General features: G+C 43.1%; 1 protein-coding gene across 1 annotated transcript; it reads right to left on the bottom strand.

The window, feature by feature from the left end:
- Nucleotides 1-369: 369 nt before the first annotated feature.
- On the bottom strand, nt 370-18,679 carry LOC132125353 (vesicular glutamate transporter 2.2-like). Its single transcript, XM_059536729.1, has 14 exons — nt 18,418-18,679; nt 16,491-16,570; nt 14,556-14,677; nt 12,928-13,180; nt 12,626-12,744; nt 12,227-12,341; nt 9,994-10,081; nt 9,833-9,919; nt 9,602-9,744; nt 3,206-3,355; nt 1,556-1,688; nt 1,337-1,447; nt 1,081-1,208; nt 370-699 (listed from the first exon to the last, which is right to left on the bottom strand). Exons 1-14 carry the CDS (start codon nt 18,677-18,679, stop codon nt 370-372), a joined length of 2,121 nt encoding a protein of 706 aa, XP_059392712.1.
- Nucleotides 18,680-20,233: the final 1,554 nt, after the last annotated feature.

The raw sequence follows: 20,233 nt of genomic DNA on the forward strand, positions 1-20,233 counted from the left end.
CCTGCAAAACAACAGCCGAGACCTGTGCTTTGATTACAGATGTCTGTGCTATTAAATATTGTCAGTTGATTAAATGTCATAAACCACAGTAATAACTCAACATATCTGTATTTTTAAAGGAAACATTTACATAGCCATATATATTCTTTATATAATCCTAAATATGACCTTTTCATATAATTACCAGTATATTCTAATCAAATATCTCTGAAAACATTACTCTCATTAAATATCTTCTCTTTTCACTTCAGACTGGATAAAGACTCTTTTCAAAAACATCTGACTCCTGTAGCTATGCGTGTTCAGTACAGTTTTTTTTGCTTTGACTTTTTTTTTAATGATGTGCTTTGACTCATTGTAAATAAAGATCTAGGAGTACCGGTCTCCTCTATACGTCTGCTCGGCGTCCTCCTGGACGTATTCCTCAGTTTTCTCCCATCCTTTCGCCCATCCCCCGTTCAGCTGCGTCGTGGCCCCATATGTTTTGGCGGGGCCCCCGAAAGGAGCGTGGCTCAGCGTGATGTCACCGGTCTCCTCTGCTAATTCGTCTTCAGCGATGAAGCCACACTTCTCCTCGCTGGTGTCCTCCGGATCGGCCCACGGCTGCTTCTCACCAGACGCGAAAATCCCGTAGAAGACCACGCCGCCGTAATGCACCAGCGAGGCGATCAGGAACACGTTCTGCCATTCCTCACGAGTCTGACGGGCGAAAAAACTCATGGATGCGGTCTTTTATTCTGTAATTCTAAGTGTCTATGTTTACAATGAAATGCCTGTCTACCGCCCATCACAAACCACACAGAAAGGAGATTCACTTTATGCTTTCTACAATATTTGAAAACAGCATGTGAAACAATGTGTCATGCAACAATACATATTCAGAGTGCCTATTTACACTAAAGTGCAAATAGCCCGCTTTGTTGGCAGAAGTTATTTATACTTACTCTGCCCATCAACGTGCGATTGGCCATTAATCAACAGCTCCAGTGGCGTAGGTGTTTCATATGTCCAATTTTTACAGTTCAGGTAACAATAAACAGATTTGACAATGAAAGTAGGGCTAATTTCAGGATTTCTCACCTTGTTTTTGGTCATAGCACCTACAATCAGAGGGCAGACCATACCAGAGAGTGTGCCCACTCCATTAGAAATGCCCATCAGTATGCTGGCATACCTTGGCGCGATGTCCAAGTGGTTGACATTAAAACCTTTAAGAGGGACGGGATAAAATAAGAAATCAGAAATATCGGGAGACATTTGTTTTGATATTGTTGAATGTAAGTAAGCCAGAATGGGATTCCAAAACATGAAGCCTGGCAGTGTGTGAGTGCCTTACCTGATATAGCAAAGCCGCTAAAACCAACAGCTAGCACCAGAAATGAGATGGCCACTCCTTTACTGTGAGAGAAACCAACCACTAACAGCAGAGTGGCCTCCATTCCAAACCCTATAACCAAATGATGTGTGGGTCAAAGGTCACACCATACCATAAGTATATTGTATTAATTCCAAATACAAGATACAATTTCTCTAATGAAAGTGTGGTTACTCTTACCTCCACAGTTCATGATTTTCCTGACGGTGGTGGTGGATAAGATGTTTTTGCTGCGCAGGAAGTCAGCCAGTTGACCGCCGATTGGCACTATGATGGTCATGACAAGGTGAGGCAGAGCAGAGACCATACCGACCTGACAACACCACACACGACATCAGTCCTCATGACTTCGACAATTTCGGAAGGAAGTAAAATTGACATAGACCCATATGATTTATGTATTTTCATTGCACACAAAGGGAAAATGTTGAAGAATCCCTGAGCCACATTTTTTAATATAATAAAATTTATGATTTTTGATTTTATGATTTATGATATGATTTGTGTGGACTTTTAAGTAAAAAATGTCTGCTCAATTATGCTCCTTCCTGCAAAAAGATGATGTCTATTAAGAATTCATGGGGGGTTTCCGGCCCCATCATAGCACAGAAACTGCACTTGTTAAAATTACAAATGACTTGCTTCATGATTCAGACCAAGGTTGCATCTTATTGCTAGTTCTTCTACTTGATCTTAATGCGGCATGCGACACTATAGATAATAACATTCTCATAGATCGATTACAAGACTATAAAGGTATCCTACCTGTCCGATCATTATCACTTTGTCTATTAAAATGGGGAATGATCTCATTTAACGCCAGTAAAGTAGGAAGAGCCACAAGGATCTGTCCTAGGCTCTCTGCCATTTTCAATATATATGTTGCCCCTTGGTAATATTATAAGAAAATACAGGACTAGTTTCCACTGTTATGCTGATGATACTCAACTATATATTTTGAAAAGACCAGACGAAATTTCATAATTATCTAAGCTTACAGAGTGTGTTAACTTTTCTCTTATTTGCTTCTCTGTTTCTGCCACGGGATTGACATACTAAGGTAACTAGGAATTACACTAGCTTCAGCCTGAATCCAACCCTTATGAAGATCTGAAATGCCCGAACACCTGAGAAGAGATGATGCTGACCCCTCAGAGGACCCCAGATGATGACAACCCCTTAAACATACAGAACTAACAAATATTGCTAAAAGTTTGATCACAACATATAATCGTTGCTGATAATAGTATTCACCATCTGTTTGATTACATTTGATTATATTCAAATAAAACAATGCAAACCTCTGCAATGCTATTTTTTTACATACTTGACACAAAATGTGTGGCTCTAAAATAAAATAGCTAAAAAATACTACATAGTAAAAACTAGAAATACTATGTACTAACATTAAATCACTATATTGAAATCCCAAAAGAGCCGTGACTGATAAAACCACTAAACAAATCCAATCTCCCATGCTGCACTATGAGGCCGTTCTGACCAGCAGAATCAAACAGTGGTTCAATTACACCTGTCAGGCCTGCAGGATTTATATCACTCTCTCAGCTCAGAAGTCAAAGATCAATAACAGTGTCAGGTTTTATTTATGTAAGCCACTGTGAACACACATTTCTGAATGGCCAACATCTCAAATACAATCCAATGTGGGTGACTCAATGCATGACAGCAGTCAAACACGACCGATAGTAATGATTCAAATGAGGCCTGAGAAAGAATTGAACATAAAGCAAATGCAAAAGCACAATGACGTGCCTGAGATCTGAGTAATGTAAACATTTTCCCCCAAATCAGTTCAGCTGCTTCTCTTACCTTACTGATTTCAAAGCCAAACACTTCTTCAAAGTACGCTGGCTGACTGATGAGCAGCAGATAGAAGGTCCAGCTCCTGCAGAAGTTGGCCACGATGATTGCATAGACCGGCATGGAGGTGAAGAACTTCCTCCAGGGTGTCTTGAATTTCTGTAGGAGAAGAAAAATGAGACAGCAAAGTCTATAGGACATATCTAGCTTGGAGATCTTGAGCCATCATTTCACAGGGTGCTTTAAGAGCCCTTCAAACATGATTTTGTAATTACTTCCATCGTCTCTCTTATTAATGAAGACTTTTATGTTCACCAAGGTTACATTTATTTGATTAAAAATACCAAAAATAACTGTACAAATTGTGAAATATTAATAAAATGTAAAATAAACCGTTCCCCTTCAGGAACTCGAGCTGCGTCCGAAAACGCTGAGGGGAACGCCCTTCAGCGTGACCAGTTCAGAATAATATGTGTAATCAGGTTTATGAATGGGCGTGATGGCATAGGCGGGTGACGTAGCGACCAGGAAGCTATAAAAGCACGTGAGGTGGAACGAGCGTCAGCTTTCTGTCATTCAGCGAAGCTCTGTGTGTGTATCAGTTATGAAGCAAATTACATGTCTGTAAGTCTTATTTACTGTTGTCTGTCTTGAAAAGTTGCACAAGCAAATCATGTCAAGAAAGGCTGATAGTAAGACAAAGAATTTGGGCGAAAGTGGGTCGCGTTTCAAGTTTGTGCGTGTACTGCTTGGGAGCGGAGCACGCAGGGTCGGCTCTCGAGGGAGCCGACTGTCCGCATTGTGAACAGCTTCCCCTGCGTACGCTCCGCTCTCGGAGGGCTCTCTTTGAGAAGGGAGTTTTCACGAGCATTCCTCGCGGTGCTGGTCCCGCTTTCGCCAAGGCAGAGCAGCAGCTGCACTCGTGGGGATCGCAATTGGATCTGGTGGAGGGAATGCAGACGGGCGAGTCCCTATCTTCGTCCTCACCTGCCAGATCCAGCGTTCACTCTCTGGGATCAGAAGCGCACTCCGGCAACCGACGCAACGCTCCGCCTATCTGCCTCCTAGGAGGTGGATGAGGAGAGCGTTGATGAATCGCCCTGTCAGTCACCATAGTATGAGGAGTTGTTGGAGGTGTAGCATTTTCGGACGCAGCGTCTCGTTCCCTTAGGGGAACCATGGTTACATACGTAACCTGGGACGTTTTCTGTGTGAATATATTTTAAAATGTAATTTATTCCTGTGATGCGCAGCTGAATTTTCAACATAATTAATCCATTCACATGATCTTTCAGAATTCATTCTAATATACTGATTTGCAGCTCAAGAAACACCCGCTGAGAGTGACCCCTACTGGGGAAGAGTGGGGTGCACCGCATTATACGGTGTCCGTCTCTCCTCAGAGCCCTCAACAGCAGCTAGTTCAGTTGTTTCCTGCCGGTCCTCCACTTCAGGGCAACGAGCTAGCAGCTCAAAGTACATCAGAGACCAGCCTCGAGAGACTGGTTCCCTTAGTAGAATATTTAGCAGCGTGGAAGCTACTGCCAAATGTGTCTCATTGGGTCCTGCAGACTGTAGAAAAAGGTTATCGAATTCAATTCAGCGCTCCGCCGCCACCTTTCAACAGGGTGTTTCCCACACTAGTGGGCCCCGTGCAGGCTCTTATATTGGAACAGGAAGTAAATACCCTCTTGAGGAAGGAGGCCATCGAAGTGGTCCCTCATCACGACATAGAGTCCGGGTTCTACAGCCGATACTTTATAGTTCCAAAGAAAGATGGGGGGTTGCGTCCGATTTTAGATCTTCGTCAGTTAAACCGCTCAGTCATGCGACTGAAGTTCAAGATGCTTACTATCAGGCAGGTCGTGTCTCAGATCAGGTCCGAGGACTGGTTTGTCACAATAGATCTAAAAGATGCTTATTTTCATATCTCCATCCTTCCCAATCACAGGAAGTTCCTAAGGTTTGCTTTCAGGGGCGAAGCTTACCAGTATCGAGTTCTTCCTTTTGGCCTAGCACTCTCACCCCGAACTTTCACGAAGTGTGTGGATGCTGCGCTGGCTCCACTGCGACTCCAGGGCATCCGCATACTAAATTATATAGACGATTGGTTGAGATTAGATGGTCAGATTAGATGGTGGTTCAGCATTGAGATGTCGTTCTCGCCCACATAAAAAAGTTGGGGTTAAGATTAAACGCCAAGAAAAGTGTGCTTTCTCCATTACAGAGGACCACTTATCTGGGTGTGGTGTGGGATTCAACCGCGATGCAGGCACGTCTGTCCCCTGCTCGTATCGAGTTGATCCTCATGTCAGTCAAGAGAGTCAGAAAAGGCCAGTCACTCACTATTGGGGTTAATGGCAGCTGCGTCCAACGTTTTACCTCTTGGCCTGCTGTACATGAGACCCCTACAGTGGTGGCTCAAGACCAAGGGGTTCTCCCCGAGGGGAAACCCACTTCACATGATCAAGGTCACGTGGCGGTGCCTACGTGCTTTAGACATGTGGAGGAAGCCTTGGTTCTTGTCTCAGGGCCCGGTGCTGGGAGCTCCTTGTCGCCAAGCGACGTAACGCTAGCGACGGACGCGTCCCTCACCGGTTGGGGTGCGGTCATGAGTGGCCACCCTGCCAGCGGTCTGTGGAGTGGTCACCATCTGACATGGCATATCAACTGGCTAGAGATGCTAACAGTATTTCGAGCATTGAATCATTTTCTTCCAGACCTAAGGAGGTCACCATGTGCTGGTGCACACCAACAACACAGCAGTGGTCTCTTACATCAACCACCAAGGAGGTCTGCGTTCGCGACCCCTGTACAAGCTAGCGCACCAGATCCTTGTGTGGTCCCAGGGCAAACTCCTTTCGCTAAGAGCAGTACATATTCCTTTGCATATAAATGTGGGAGCAGACATCCTGTCGAAGCAGGGGCCGATGCCCGGGCAATGGAGGCTTCACCCCGAGGTGGTGAAGCACATATGGACTAAATTTGGTCAGGCTCAGGTGGATCTGTTTGCCACTCAGATGACATTGCACTGTCCCCTTTGGTTCTCTCTAGTTCATCCAGCTCCTCTGGGACTGGAAGCTTTGGTGCAGACTTGGCCGAGGCTTCGTCTGTACGCTTTTCCCCCGATCGCTCTGCTCCCGGGAATTCTGGCGAGAGTGCGTCGGGATGGGGTCCGTCGACTATTAGTAGCCCCGTTCTGGCCGGGCCGAGTATGATTCTCAGATCTGATCTCGCTCTGTGAGGATCTCCTCTCACAGGCAGAGGGCACTATATTTCACCCCCGCCCGGAGCTATGGAAGTTAGGGGTGTGGCCCCTGAGGGGGCACATCTCGTAGCTTCTGGTCTCTCAACCGAGGTTGTTGAGACCATTCTCCAATCCAGAGCTCCATCAACAAGGAAACTGTATGCCTTGAAGTGGAAACTTTTCACTTCTTGGTGCGGAGATCACCAATTTGACCCAGTTAACTGCCCAGTTGGTACAGTACTGGAATTCCTGCAGTCCCGTTTCTCCGCAGGGTTGACTCACTCCACCCTTAAGGTCTACGTGGCGGCTATTGCGGCCTACCGCGCCCCTATTGGTGTTCAGTCAGTGGGCAGACACCCCCTAGTTATAAGTTTCCTCCGCAGTGCGCTTAGGCTCAGGCCTCCGGTACGATCTCGTGTCCCCACGTGGGACCTGGCTTTGGTCCTAAAAGCTCTTTGCAAGCCTCCTTTCGAGCCTATTGAAGAAATCGCTGATTGATATCTCACTATTAAGATTATCACTATTCTTCTAGCTATCACTTCTCTAAAGAGAGTTGGGGACCTTCAGGCCCTCTCAGTGGCCCCTTCCTATTAAGACTTTGCGCCCGGCATGGCCAAAGTGTTTCTCTACCCTCAAGCGGGGTATGTCCCGAAGGTTCCCTCAGTTACCCCACAGCCTATCGTACTGCAGGCTTTCAGCCCCCCTCCCTTCAGGGAGCCAGACCAGCAGAAGCTAAACTGTATGTGTCCAGTGCGAGCACTGGATGCATACGTCCACAGATCTGCCATGTGGAGAAAGGTGGACCAACTCCTAGTATGCTATGGTCCCCCTAGGAGGGGTCTTCCAGCCACAAAACAGACCCTCAGTCGGTGGATCGTGGATGCAATTACTCTTGCCTATGAGTCCTCTGATCTCCCCTCACCGTTGGGAGTCAAGGCTCACTCAACCCGCAGTATGCCGGCTTCCAAGGCCTTCTTGTCAGGTGTGTCCATGCAGGACATCTGCAACTCAGCTGGATGGTCCACGCCTCTCACATTTGTCAGATTTTATGGTCTAGATCTGCGAGCCACTCCCAGCTTTTCTATTCTCTTGCCTTAGATGAGCTTCTGTATACACACTAGGCAGGGACTTGCAAGTCTGGCGGCGTGGGCATTCTGGTTCCCTTAGCATTTTCGGACGCAGCTCGAGTTCCTGAAGGAGAACGCTCGTTCCACCCCACGTGCTTTTATAGCTTCCTGGTCGCTACGTCACCCGCCTATGACGTCACGCCCATTCATAAAACTGATTACACATATTATTCAAAGCTGGTCACGCTGAAGGGCGTTCCCCTTAGCGTTTTCGGACGCAGCGTCTCGTTCCCTTTGTGGAACCATGGTTACATACGTAACCGGGGACGTTTTCTGTGTGAATATATTTTAAAATGTAATTTATTCCTGTGATGCGCAGCTGAATTTTCAACATCATTAATCCATTCACATGATCTTTCAGAAATCATTCTAATATACTGATTTGCAGCTCAAGAAACATTTCTGATTATTATCAATGTTGAAAACAGGTGTGCTGCTTAATTTTTTTTGGTGGAAGCCATTTTTTTCCAGGTTTTTTTTTAATCTAAAAAGCTCAAATGAACAGCATTATAAATAAATTTAATATAACATTTAATCAATTTAATGCATCCTTGCTGGGCATTTTCTTTTTGGCCTTAAAGCTAATAATTTTTATTTCCAGTGATACTTGATGCCAGGGTACTGGAGAGGAGAATCCGGCCAATAGTAGAACCTCGGATTCAGGAGGAACAGTGTGGTTTTCGTCCAGGCCGTGGAACACTGGACCAGCTTTATACCCTCTACAGGGTGCTGGAGGGTTCATGGGAGTTTGCCCAACCAGTCCACATGTGCTTTGTGGATTTGGAGAAGGCATTCGACTGTGTCCCTCGCGGCGGCCTGTGGAGGGTGCTCCGGGAGTATGGGGTCCGGGGCCCTTTGCTAAGGGCTATCCGGTCCCTGTACGACCGGAGCAGGAGCTTGGTTAGTATTGCCAGCAGTAAGTCAGACTTGTTCCCGGTGCGTGTTGGACTCCGGCAGGGCTGCACTTTGTCGCCGGTTCTGTTCATGATTTTTATGGACAGAATTTCTAGGCGCAGCCAGGGGCCAGAAGGGGTCAGGTTTGGTGACAACACGATTTAGTCTCTGCTCTTTGCGGATGATGTTGTCGTGTTGGCCTCATCAAGCCAGGACCTTCAGCATGCACTGGGACGGTTTGCAGCCGTCCCAGAGTGTGCAGAGTGTGAAGCGGCTGGGATGAGAATCAGCACCTCCAAATCCGAGGCCATGGTCCTCAGTCGGAAAAGGGTGGCTTGCCCACTTCAGGTTGGTGGAGAGTTCCTGCCTCAAGTGGAGGAGTTTAAGTATCTTGGGGTCTTGTTCACGAGTGAGGGTAGGATGGAACGGGAGATTGACAGACGGATCGGTGCAGCTTCTGCAGTAATGCGGTCGATGTACCGGTCTGTCGTGGTATAGAAAGAGCTGAGCCACAAGGCGAAGCTCTCGATTTACCGGTCAATCTACGTTCCTACTCTCACCTATGGTCATGAGCTTTGGGTCATGACCGAAAGGACAAGATCCCGGATACAGGCGGCCGAAATGAGCTTTCTCCGCAGGGTGGCTGGGCGATCCCTTAGAGATAGGGTGAGAAGCTCAGTCACCCGGGAGGAGCTCAGAGTAGAGCCGCTGCTCCTCCACATCGAGAGGGGTCAGCTGAGGTGGCTCGGCATCTGTTCCGGATGCCTCCTGGACACCTTCCCGGGAAGTTGTTCCGGGCGCGTCCCAGTGGGAGGAGACCCCGGGGAAGATCTAGGACACGCTGGAGAGACTATGTCTCCCGGCTGGCCTGGGAACGCCTCGGTGTCCCCCCAGAAGAGCTGGAGGAAGTGTCTAGGGAGAGGGAAGTCTGGGGTTCTCTGCTTAGACTGCTGCCCCCGCGACCCGGCCCCGGATAAGCGGAAGAAGATGGATGGATGGATGGATGGATGGATGGTGATACTTGATTGCATTTCAACTGAACTGAGCTGGATGATGACATCACTGAATCAATGATGACTTTAGATGAAAAATGTGATTTCATGGGACCTTCAGATTTGCCCACACTAGGGACCGTACCTCAGTCGCCCCCATTAGATTGGCACTTTCTCCAATACTCTCCTCAATGTAAGTCCTCTCTTCATCAGTAATGGTGGGATGATCTGCTGGGCTCTCATAGGACACCAGAATCCAAAACATGTACCAGACGATCCCAAAGCTGCCTGCAACCCAACACAGAGAAAACAAGAGTCAAGGAATCAAACGGATAAAAAAGAAAAGTCTGTTATCATTTCAAGATCACAAGCCCACCATATATGTAGAAGACAGAAGGCCAGCCTGAGTACTGCACTAATATCCCAGCCAGCGGCATGGCCACCACAGCGCCCGCATACGACCCTGAAACAGGGGCACAGCTTTTATTCTGGGACTTCTGTGTTAGGGGGACTTTTAAAAAGGGAAATTGTATTTACCGCAAAAAGAGGTAGTTGCTAAGCGACTTCTCTCGAGGGGCGGAGCCCACTTGCTCCAAATCCCATGGCATGCTGGGTAGGTCACACCCTGGACACAGAAACATGTCAAACTGACAGTAATTGCTTTTATTTTACTTATTTATTTTTAATTATTATTATTATTAATTATTTTTTTAATGACACTGTGCTGTTTCATATTTGCTCAAATAAATCAATTTCTTATGTCAAATTACTTACTAATTTTGTTAATTTTTCTTACAAATCTTTGACAAAAATAGTTTTGTGAAACAACTTGCAAATTGTTTGATTCTTAAAGACTTTTTACGAATAATTCTGAATACATAATGTATGCCTAATCCTAATAAATTTCACTCATTTGTAACCTATATATACAGTACAGACCAAAAGTTTGGACACACCTTCTCATTCAAAGAGTTTCACTTTGTAGAGTCACACTGAAGGCATCAAGGGCTATTTGACCAAGAAGGAGAGTGATGGGGTGCTGCGCCAGATGACCTGGCCTCCACAGTCACCGGACCTGAACCCAATCGAGATGGTTTAGGGGTGAGCTGGACCGCAGACAGAAGGCAAAAGGGCCAACAAGTGCTAAGCATCTCTCGGGGAACTCCTTCAAGACTGTTGGAAGACCATTTCAGGTGACTACCTCTTGAAGCTCATCAAGAGAAAGCCAAGAGTGTGCAAAGCAGTAATCAAAGCAAAAGGTGGCTGCTTTGAAGAACCTACAATATGACATATTTTCAGTTGTTTCCCACTTTTTTGTTATGTATATAATTCCGTATATAATTCCACACGTGTTAATTCATAGTTTTGATGCCTTCACTGTGACTCTACAATTTTCATAGTCATGAAAATAAAGAAAACTCTTTGAATGAGAAGGTGTGTCCAAACTTTTGGTCTGTACTGTATATAATATATATATATATATATATATATATATATATATATATATATATATATATATATAAGTGATGTCAAACAATTAATTTGCGATTTATCACATCCAAAATAAAGGTTTTTATGTAATATATGTGTGTGTACTGTAATATATATATATATATATATATATATATATATATATATATATATATTAATTATATAAATATATAAATGCCAATATTTTCTAAATATGTAATGTATGTATGTGTGTGTGTACTTATCTACATAATTAATATTTACAGTACACACATATATTACACAAACAAAACCTTTTATTTTGGATGTGATAAATCGCAAATTAATTATTTGACATCACTAATATATATATATATATATATATATATATATATATATATATCAAAATGTGTGTGTGTGTGGGTGTACAGAGAGTAGTCCAACCTTTAACAAATGAACACTAACACATACAGTGCATTTCAAATAAGGATTAATGACCCATGCAGACTTGCACAAACGCAGTCTGATCAGATCTTATTCACCTCAAACACACTCATGCCGCCCATTAAATCTTCATTAGCAGCTAATTGTCACACAATCGGTCACTGATAGACAGAAATTGCTGCGGCCAGTAGAGGAGAGCACATTCACAGAGCTAATGTCAACACACACAACACAAGCTACACACCTGAACTTGATGTGACGTCCTGTTATATATATATATATATAATCCTTTCAAAATCCTTCATCGCTTGGATTAAGATTATAATAGTTTAATTTTAAAGCACTGCTACCACAAAATCAGACTTGAACACCTCTTTTTACTTTGAGGTCGTTCTGAGGTTAAACACAGATTTAAAATCATAAGATACTCGTAAGAGATTCAATTAATAGCAATGATATTGTTTTTTAAATCAGATCCTTAACTACAACAGGAAACACTGGCGTCTAACAATGAGAGGGGCTGGACGTTATACCTTATGGTAAAGTGTTATTAATATAACATATTATTCATGCACACGTATGATGTTCAAATTTGATGGCTATACTTTATACTTAAATTGTGTTTTAACATTCATCCTTGCATAAAGTCTCGTCTTATAGACTTTCATTGTAAGTTAATTAAGGTAAACTCAAGTTTTGTTCAGTATAAACTAAGAGATGGGTATAAATGCTGTCAAATTAAACTTGCCCTGATAACATGCCAACATCCGTCTGCTCTGGTGGGGCTGAGCCTGTTACATTTCCAGTGACATCTGTTAACAACTAATCAGCAGATGAATAAATGCTGTGTGCACTGAAAGAGAGGAGAGAGTCTCACTTCGACGAGGCCCTGCAGTATCCTGACGAACATGACACAGCCGTAGTGCACTCGAGCAGCAGAGGGGATGAACATATTGAGCGTGGAGGTGAGCAGGATAGCAGCACCAAACACCCTGCAGATCAGATCAAAGTGTGCACAGAGGATTCATAGACAGGCCAGTCTCTGTATCTGATCAGAGAGAGAGTCTGTGCTGGTTAAAGAGCTCTCCAGAGACACACAGGCAAACAAATAAAGCACACAAACCACATGATCTGCCCTTAAAAACATTTATACTGTTGCAAGATTTAAACCACAATGTAAAAAACAAATCAAACATAAATAAGTAAATAGACTAGTTGTTATAATCAGTAAGAAATTAAATGTAGCACATGGAAATAAATGCGCATTGTTGATGACCTGTTGGCCGCGAGTCTCGAGCATATATATCCTCCCGGGATCTGTGTCACTATATAACCCCAGAAAAACGAGCCGTGGATCATCCCCACCGTCTCCGGGTCCCAGTTAAACTTGGCTTTCTTGGGAAAAGACGAGACAAATGCGCAAATTCATTCATAAACGTACAAAATAAAAATAAACCACGTTAAAAGCTTTGGAAGAATCAAGTTGCACTTATTTATTGAAGTGTTTGTGTGTGTGAGAGTTTCCTCATAAGCAGGACTGAGCTGCTGTGTCAGGAGCCCTGGCCCGGACTCTCTCACCTCCGTGACGATGATCTTTCCGCCCCGGTGAACGGTGCTGTTGTTGACCATGCCGACGATCGCGACTCCGAGGTTGCAGCGGATCCCGAACGAGATGCAGAAGCCGAGGCCGCTCATGATGGCGATGATGTAGCGGCGCGGGAGCCCGAAGCACGTGCAGTCGCACAGCGGCGCTTTCTTCTCCCGGAGCTGCGCGCACCCGTCATCCGTCAGCTCCATCACCTCACCCGCCGTCTGCTTCCGCTCCATCACCCTGTGAACATACAAACACCCAGGGGCAGCAGCTTTATAGGACTAGCATTAGCTATTCATTTTTTATGTCATTTTTGGGAGCGTTCTTGCATCATTAGTTTATAGGTGAGCCTAAACAAACAAATTATTAAGAACATTTGACTATTCGATCATCACACAAAAACCTTCCTTTAGCTTTGACGAAAACAATTCATAGAAAGTTCGTAGCCTATAAAGATTAATTTGATTGATGCAGCCAAAAATAAAATAAATGAATAAATAAAATAAAAACCCGGGACGTTCTGCTAATAGACACATAGATACAAAATACACCCCTCTGTTTTTAGAAACCACTGAGGTTTGTCTCAGTCTGCGATGAGGGTGTTATCAAATATGTTTTGATGTATTTAATAATTAGGCTAAATTCATCAATCCTTCAGAAAATGACAGGGATGGCAGAAATATCTCTGTTCTCATCTGTTTGGTCACGACTTGGCAAACTGAGTTATTTGAAGCGCATTGCAGCATTTGTATCGAAATATAAAAGCAGACGTGGTCATATCTTGGTATATTAGTTAATAACGACTTTTTTTTTTCTTTGAAGACACATTTTATGGCTGCTTCAAGATGTTAATATAGTCTACATCTAAATAACATATTACAAGACACGAAAAATAATAAATCTAGTTTTATATTACGTTTTATTGTATATAGCATGTTATGAACCGTTGTGCATCGGATCAAAGTGAAGATTTTAGTATTTTCCCCCCTGTGATATAAACCATTTACTGTTCCGTTCTGAATGAGCGTTTCATCATCTCTGGCCTACATGCGATATACAAAAAAAATAAAAATAAATAAATGAATAAATAAATCACAGTTTTCATAAAACACAACGAATTTAGACGATTTTGAAAAGGCAAACGAAAAAAAATATTAATTATTGTCAAATATGAAATCGGATTGTGAGCTAAATCTTCATTATTATTATTTTTTGTATTGTTCACTCAAAATAAATAAAACATACCAATATCAATACTAATAATTGAATTAAAGGGACTGTTGATGAATAATGGATTGAGTCTGGAGCGCCGTGGGCAGAGCATCCTCTCATCTCTGGATCTCTAGTCATCCTGTCGTATTTTCTCCAAACGAAAAATGTCGAAAACACCGTGATACTTCACAGATAGATGAATGATTATGAATTATTTGATATGTATAGCCATCCTTTTGTAGTTAGAGAAGGAGGGGAAATGATCTGAATCTCAGTCAGACATGAATTGTAACCTACTTTGACATCAATATAATAAACGAATAATGTTTTTGTAGAGATCATTCGTTTTATGTATTTATTGTGTATTGTATAGTCTGATTTATTGAATGGAAGGGGTTTATACCTGTGCATGTGTCCCAGGGTTTTCCCGGCCAGATTCCTCAGTCGTTCCCTACCGGGGGCCAAAACTCGTTCCTTCATCATATCCAGCTCCAGAGATTTATATTCCACTCGATATAAAAACTTCTAATTTGAATTGGCTTTGAGATATTTCAGCATATTCCTTGAGTGTGGAAACCTGAGCTGTATTCTTTGAGCAGGTAAAAAATGCTATTTTATTCCTCGTAGACGACCTATAAAGCAGCAAGATAATCAATCAGTTAAAAGCTTGATTCACAGTCACTGAGATGTCCTTTCAAACTCCCTTTCCCTCGACTTCTGTAATTTTTCGGTTTTCCATTTTGCCGACATATTTTTGTCTATAAAGGAGAATATTCCGTCAGAATTCACCTTCGAAAGCTGGAAAATGACAAAGAGCGCGAAGAGGAGTCTGGTGCGAGAGAAAGCGCGCGTCCGTCCAGCGAGTGAGCCGCGCGCTCCACACCTGCGCGCTCCCCTCTTTCACTCATCAGCTGCTAAAAAGCATGTATTGACATCAAGCTGTTAACAAAGAGCCACTGGCAAACATATGAACCAGTCATGTTATATTAGTCTTAGATGCAGAGTGTTTTTTCAAACATACACACCTTCAAGTAATCAGTTCTCACTTGCATTATGGGCTCTTGGGAGGAGACAATAAATAAGATATCGGTGAGGTCAAATATTTATTTAATTTAATTAATTCGGGAAAATTCCTCATAGAAGATCACACCGAATCCAGTTGGTTTAATAATTTAGGGTAGGGCAGTGGTTCTCAAACCTGTCCTGGAGCACCCCAGCCCTGCATATTTTGTACGTCTGAAGAAAAGAAGTGTGTTTTGTAAGACGAATAATGACCACAAGCGGGCGCACAAAGACAGCTCGGCACGGACTGGGGTCGACGGATCTGTTAAATTATTCACTATCATATAAATATTGCAATTCCATTTTATTTTATTTTTAATTAGCATGCTTTTCTATTTCAGGTACTCTTGTAAATTTAAAACGCTTATTTTTTGCAGAAACAAACACTCACACAAAGATAAAAATGTATTTAATATATTTATTCAGTAAAGATTTTAGACACACAAACCAAAATGTCACTTAATGAAGGTCAATATAATATATATGTTTTGCTTTTTACTTAACTTAATGTCACCATAAATAAAAACTTAAAATTAATTTTAAATGGACGTTTTACAATTTATAAAACATTTTGTTAATCAATGTTCAGTTGACAGTTTTTTACAATCTTTGTTATACTAATATCGAAAGCTTTATGTAATTTTTTTAAACCTCTAAAAAAAATTCAAAACTGATAATCAAAATGCACTTTTTTTCCAAATACTTGGATATAACACAAACAAAGCTAAGATCATTCGTTCACTGAACTAAACTCACTGGTTTAAAATGACACAACTTAAAGGTACAGGTTGTAAGACCTGCCACTAGAGGGCGCACTATCAAAACAATAACAATCAGGTGGTTTGATGACGCTAAGAAGGAGCGTGGAATGATGGGATTTGTTGTCTTCTACCCAGCCGCTGACGGCCATCAATCAGACGGAAAGATAAATCATGGATTTAACGTGAGTTTAACGATTTGCGCGAGTAGATTACATACAAAGTCAATGCAAAGACGCAATCAGACTATGGATCAGACAACACTATGACATTAGCCTAGTGTTTTTTGGATATTTTACTGCAAATATTTTACAAATTGTACCTTTAACATCAAAGTGTTGCTATTTCAAAATTCATCTCATACATTACATCTGAGTGTCTGTTATATCTTGAGTGTCTATTAATTTCATTACAATGATCTAACTATCAATTGATACATCTGCTCAAAATGCTAAAGGTGAGTACTTTACTGCTGGAGAGGGCCAAGCTGCTGCCAAGTCCACATATCATTAATTTACAAAAGGGAATGGGTCTTTGAGGTAGGTCCTGCCTGAGAGTAGAGATGTAACAACTGCCAGAAGAGACTGACAGAGCAAGCCTTGTGAAGGGAAGACACAAGCAGAAAATTACACAAATGGGATTGCGCACAGGGAATCAAGCCACATGGACACTTAGCCCAGTACAGGGGCTGTCCGGGACTCTGAACATGCTAACACAAGTATTGGGCCTGCCATCAGACTGCTCTGCAAAGTCTGACTGCCGGGGATGGAGGATGCTCACTCAGGGTTTGCAGTCTGGGAAACTCACTGGGAGAGGAAAACGGCACTTGCATTAAAGTAGGGCTGTAGCTATCGAATATTTTAGTAATCGAGTATTCTAGCAAAAATTCCATCGATTAATCGAGTAATCGGATAAAATGTGTTTTTTGCTTAATTAAAGTGCAATATTAATTATGCAAGAGAAAATAAGACTCCTGGGTCTCTTACAATGAACAACTAAGTTTCCTTTTTTAAAACATTTTTTTTTTTCATTTTTCAAAATGCAATGCATACATCAAAAATAAACATTTAATTATTACCCATTGTTTCTCTGTCTGTACTTGTACTGTGAACAATGACAATAAAGTTGACAGATGAATTAAGTGCATTTAAGTGCCATTCAGTTGGGGTTTAAAATAAACCATTTTCTGAGATGCACATTAAACACATAAAACATTCATTTAATTTATCTTTTTAATTAAGCAAGCTTAACTTTTTGGTAAACAAAGGGGATTTACTATTAAAAATAAAACATGAAAGAAATGTTGTGTAATTAAACCTTCAAAAAAAAACAGACTTTTATTTTGACGGGTTGACGTACCTTTACAGTTCTGTGTATTGTGATGTGACAAGGTCAAATGCTCATGAAGTGACTGTCAGAGCAGTTCTGGAGATGTTGTTCATGTGTTCATGTCCTTATTTAGTGAGACAGCACGCGCGCTTTAGTGTGTGTGATAAAGGAACTCGCACTTCTGCTCCATTCATTAACAGAGAAACGCAGAACATGCAGGATTGATATTTAAATAGACTGTTCCGGCTTAATATTTACAGATATTAGTCCATATCATGATTTGATGTAAGTGCAATGACTTATTTTTGATTAATTCATTTAAAATTTGGCAAATCCCATGCCATTCCACGTTAAACTGTAAAATCCGTTTTTATGACTGGATTCCGCGATTCCCTCCGCGTCTGCATCGCGGAAATCATATGGCCCTAGTTGTGGTGTGCCAGCTCTATCTTGCAATGGACACACGCCATGACGTTCTCTTTACGTTTGCCCGCGCCCTCAAATCAAAACACTGCTGACTCCTTACAGTATGCGATTTCGGACGCAGTGCTTGTGTCTCCTTCTGCTTTGTGGGTGACGTAAACGAGTTGTGTCACATTAAAAAGCATTGCGAAAGAACCTGACGTGAGATTTAAAATAAATTAGAAGAGGCTTCGAGGCAGAGGAATTTGCATCGATCATTTTTTGTAATCGAGTTACTCGAGGAATCGTTTCAGCCCTACATCCAAGTGTGAGGGGGAATGGTGCAGAAAGAATGACACAAAGCAAGATCTTCCTGTAAATTACCTGTTACCCAACACACGGGAAGAAACCCTGACCTCTAGTATGCAGGCTGGGATCCCAGGACACCATGAGAGTAGGCCTGCCTGAATACAAGGCACTCTTTGCTCACCAAAAATACTTGGAAGTCCCCAATCCTCTTGATTTAAGTGAAGGCAGTCAGGAGCACTGTCTTAGTAGACAGGAACGTAAGCTCGACTGAATCCAGCAGCTCAAAGGGACCCCTCTGAAGTCCAGCAAGGATGACAGAGAGATCCCAGGAGGGCACCTGGGGTGACCTAGGAGGATTTAACCTTCTGGCACCCCTGAGGAACCTAATGATCAGGTCATGCTTACCCAGGGACTGGCCGTCCACTACATCGTGATGTGCTGTGATAGCAGCAACATACACTTTCATGGTGGAGGGTGACAGCCTGCTCTCCAACCTCTTGCATGACTCTAATCGGGCATCTTCCATGGTCTTGGGGTCTTCTTGAGAAGAAGAACACCAGTTTGTTAACACACTCCACTTCAGGGCATAGGTTTGCCTTGTAGAAGGAGCTCTAGCCTGAGTGATGGTGTCTACCACCACCAGAGGCAGATCACTTGTGGGTACCATATGGTGCCGAGCTCCTGTTCTAACACAGTGTCTGTGTGAGCAGGCTCACTGGGGGAAATTAATACTTGTGATGCATACTTTGCATACTTGCACACTGTCTCCTGGGGCCAGCTGTATGCCAGTGTGTGTCAGGGGACCTATGTCAGGGAATGATACAGCTGGCAGTGGGAGGACTCGTGGGAAGCAAACAGGTCCACCTGAGCTTCCTTGATTCAACTCCAGATCAGCTGGACTACCTGGGGATGGAGTCGCCATTCTCTGGGGAGAGTAAACTGTCACATCGGCTGCATGATTGAGCTTCGCACGCAGTGACTTGAGCTGTGTATGACTGTATGAAACAGCCAGTGTTGTCTGTGCAGACAAACACGTGCTTGCAGAGCACCAGCGGCAGGAGCAACCACACAGCTAGAAGCACTGCCAGCAACTCCTGGCAGCTGATGTACCAAAGCAGATGAGGCCCTGTCCAGTGTCCCAAGGATGCATGCCCATTGTACGACATGCCTAAGCCTGACCTGGAGGCATCTGTTGTGACAACGACATGCTAGAACACCTGTTCTAAGGGCATCCCGGGCCATAGAAATGCAAGGTCTGACCAGGGACAGTCATGCTTTGTGTTTGGGAATGGGAACCAGTGCTGAATTGGTCTCATTTGAAGCAAACTGAGCTTGACGACTACAGCTGTGGATGCCATTTGCCCCAGAAGCATCCTAATTTGTTTTATCAGAAACACCATCCTGCCTCGTCAAAGCAACTGAACAACATTCATTAGGAAAACTGTGTCAATAATGCAAAATGACAGTTAAAGGCAGTTCATCATTGAATTCAGTGTTGTCATCTCTGTTCAGTTTAAATAGTGGCTGTGCATTTATTTCCAAATCAAGTCAATGATATCGCTGTAGATGAAGTGACCCCAACTAAGCAAGCCAGAGGCGACAGCGGCAAGGAACCGAAACTCCATCGGTGACAGAATGGAGAAAAAAAACCTTGGGAGAAACCAGGCTCAGTTGGGGGGCCAGTTCTCCTCTGACCAGACGAAACCAGAAATTCAATTCCAGGCTGCAGCAAAGTCAGATGGTGCAGAAGGATCATCTGTTTCCTGTGGTCTTGTCCTGGTGGTCGTTTGAGACAAGGTCTTTACAGGGGATCTGTATCTGGGGCTCTAGTTGTCCTGGTCTCCGCTGTCTTTCAGTGATGTAGAGATCCTTTCTAGGTGCTGATCCACCATCTGGTCTGGATACGTACTGGATCCGGGTGACTGCAGTGACCTTCTGATCTGGATACAGGCTAGATCTGGTGGCTACGGTGACCTCGGAATTAGAGAGAAACAGACTAGTATTAGCGTAGATGCCATTCTTCTAATGATGAAGCAAGTACATCGGGTGTTATGGGAAGTGTTCCTGGTTCCGGTTTACCTAATTAATGCAGCCTAAAAATCCTTTGGATATTGAAAACATATTAGTATGTTATGTGTAAACCAGATTAAAGAGATGGGTCTTTAATCTAGATTTAAACTGCAAGAGTGTGTCTGCCTCCCGAACAATGTTAAGTAGGTTA

Source organism: Carassius carassius, chromosome 43, assembly GCF_963082965.1.
Source record: "Carassius carassius chromosome 43, fCarCar2.1, whole genome shotgun sequence".
NCBI classification, from domain to species: Eukaryota; Metazoa; Chordata; class Actinopteri; order Cypriniformes; family Cyprinidae; genus Carassius; species Carassius carassius.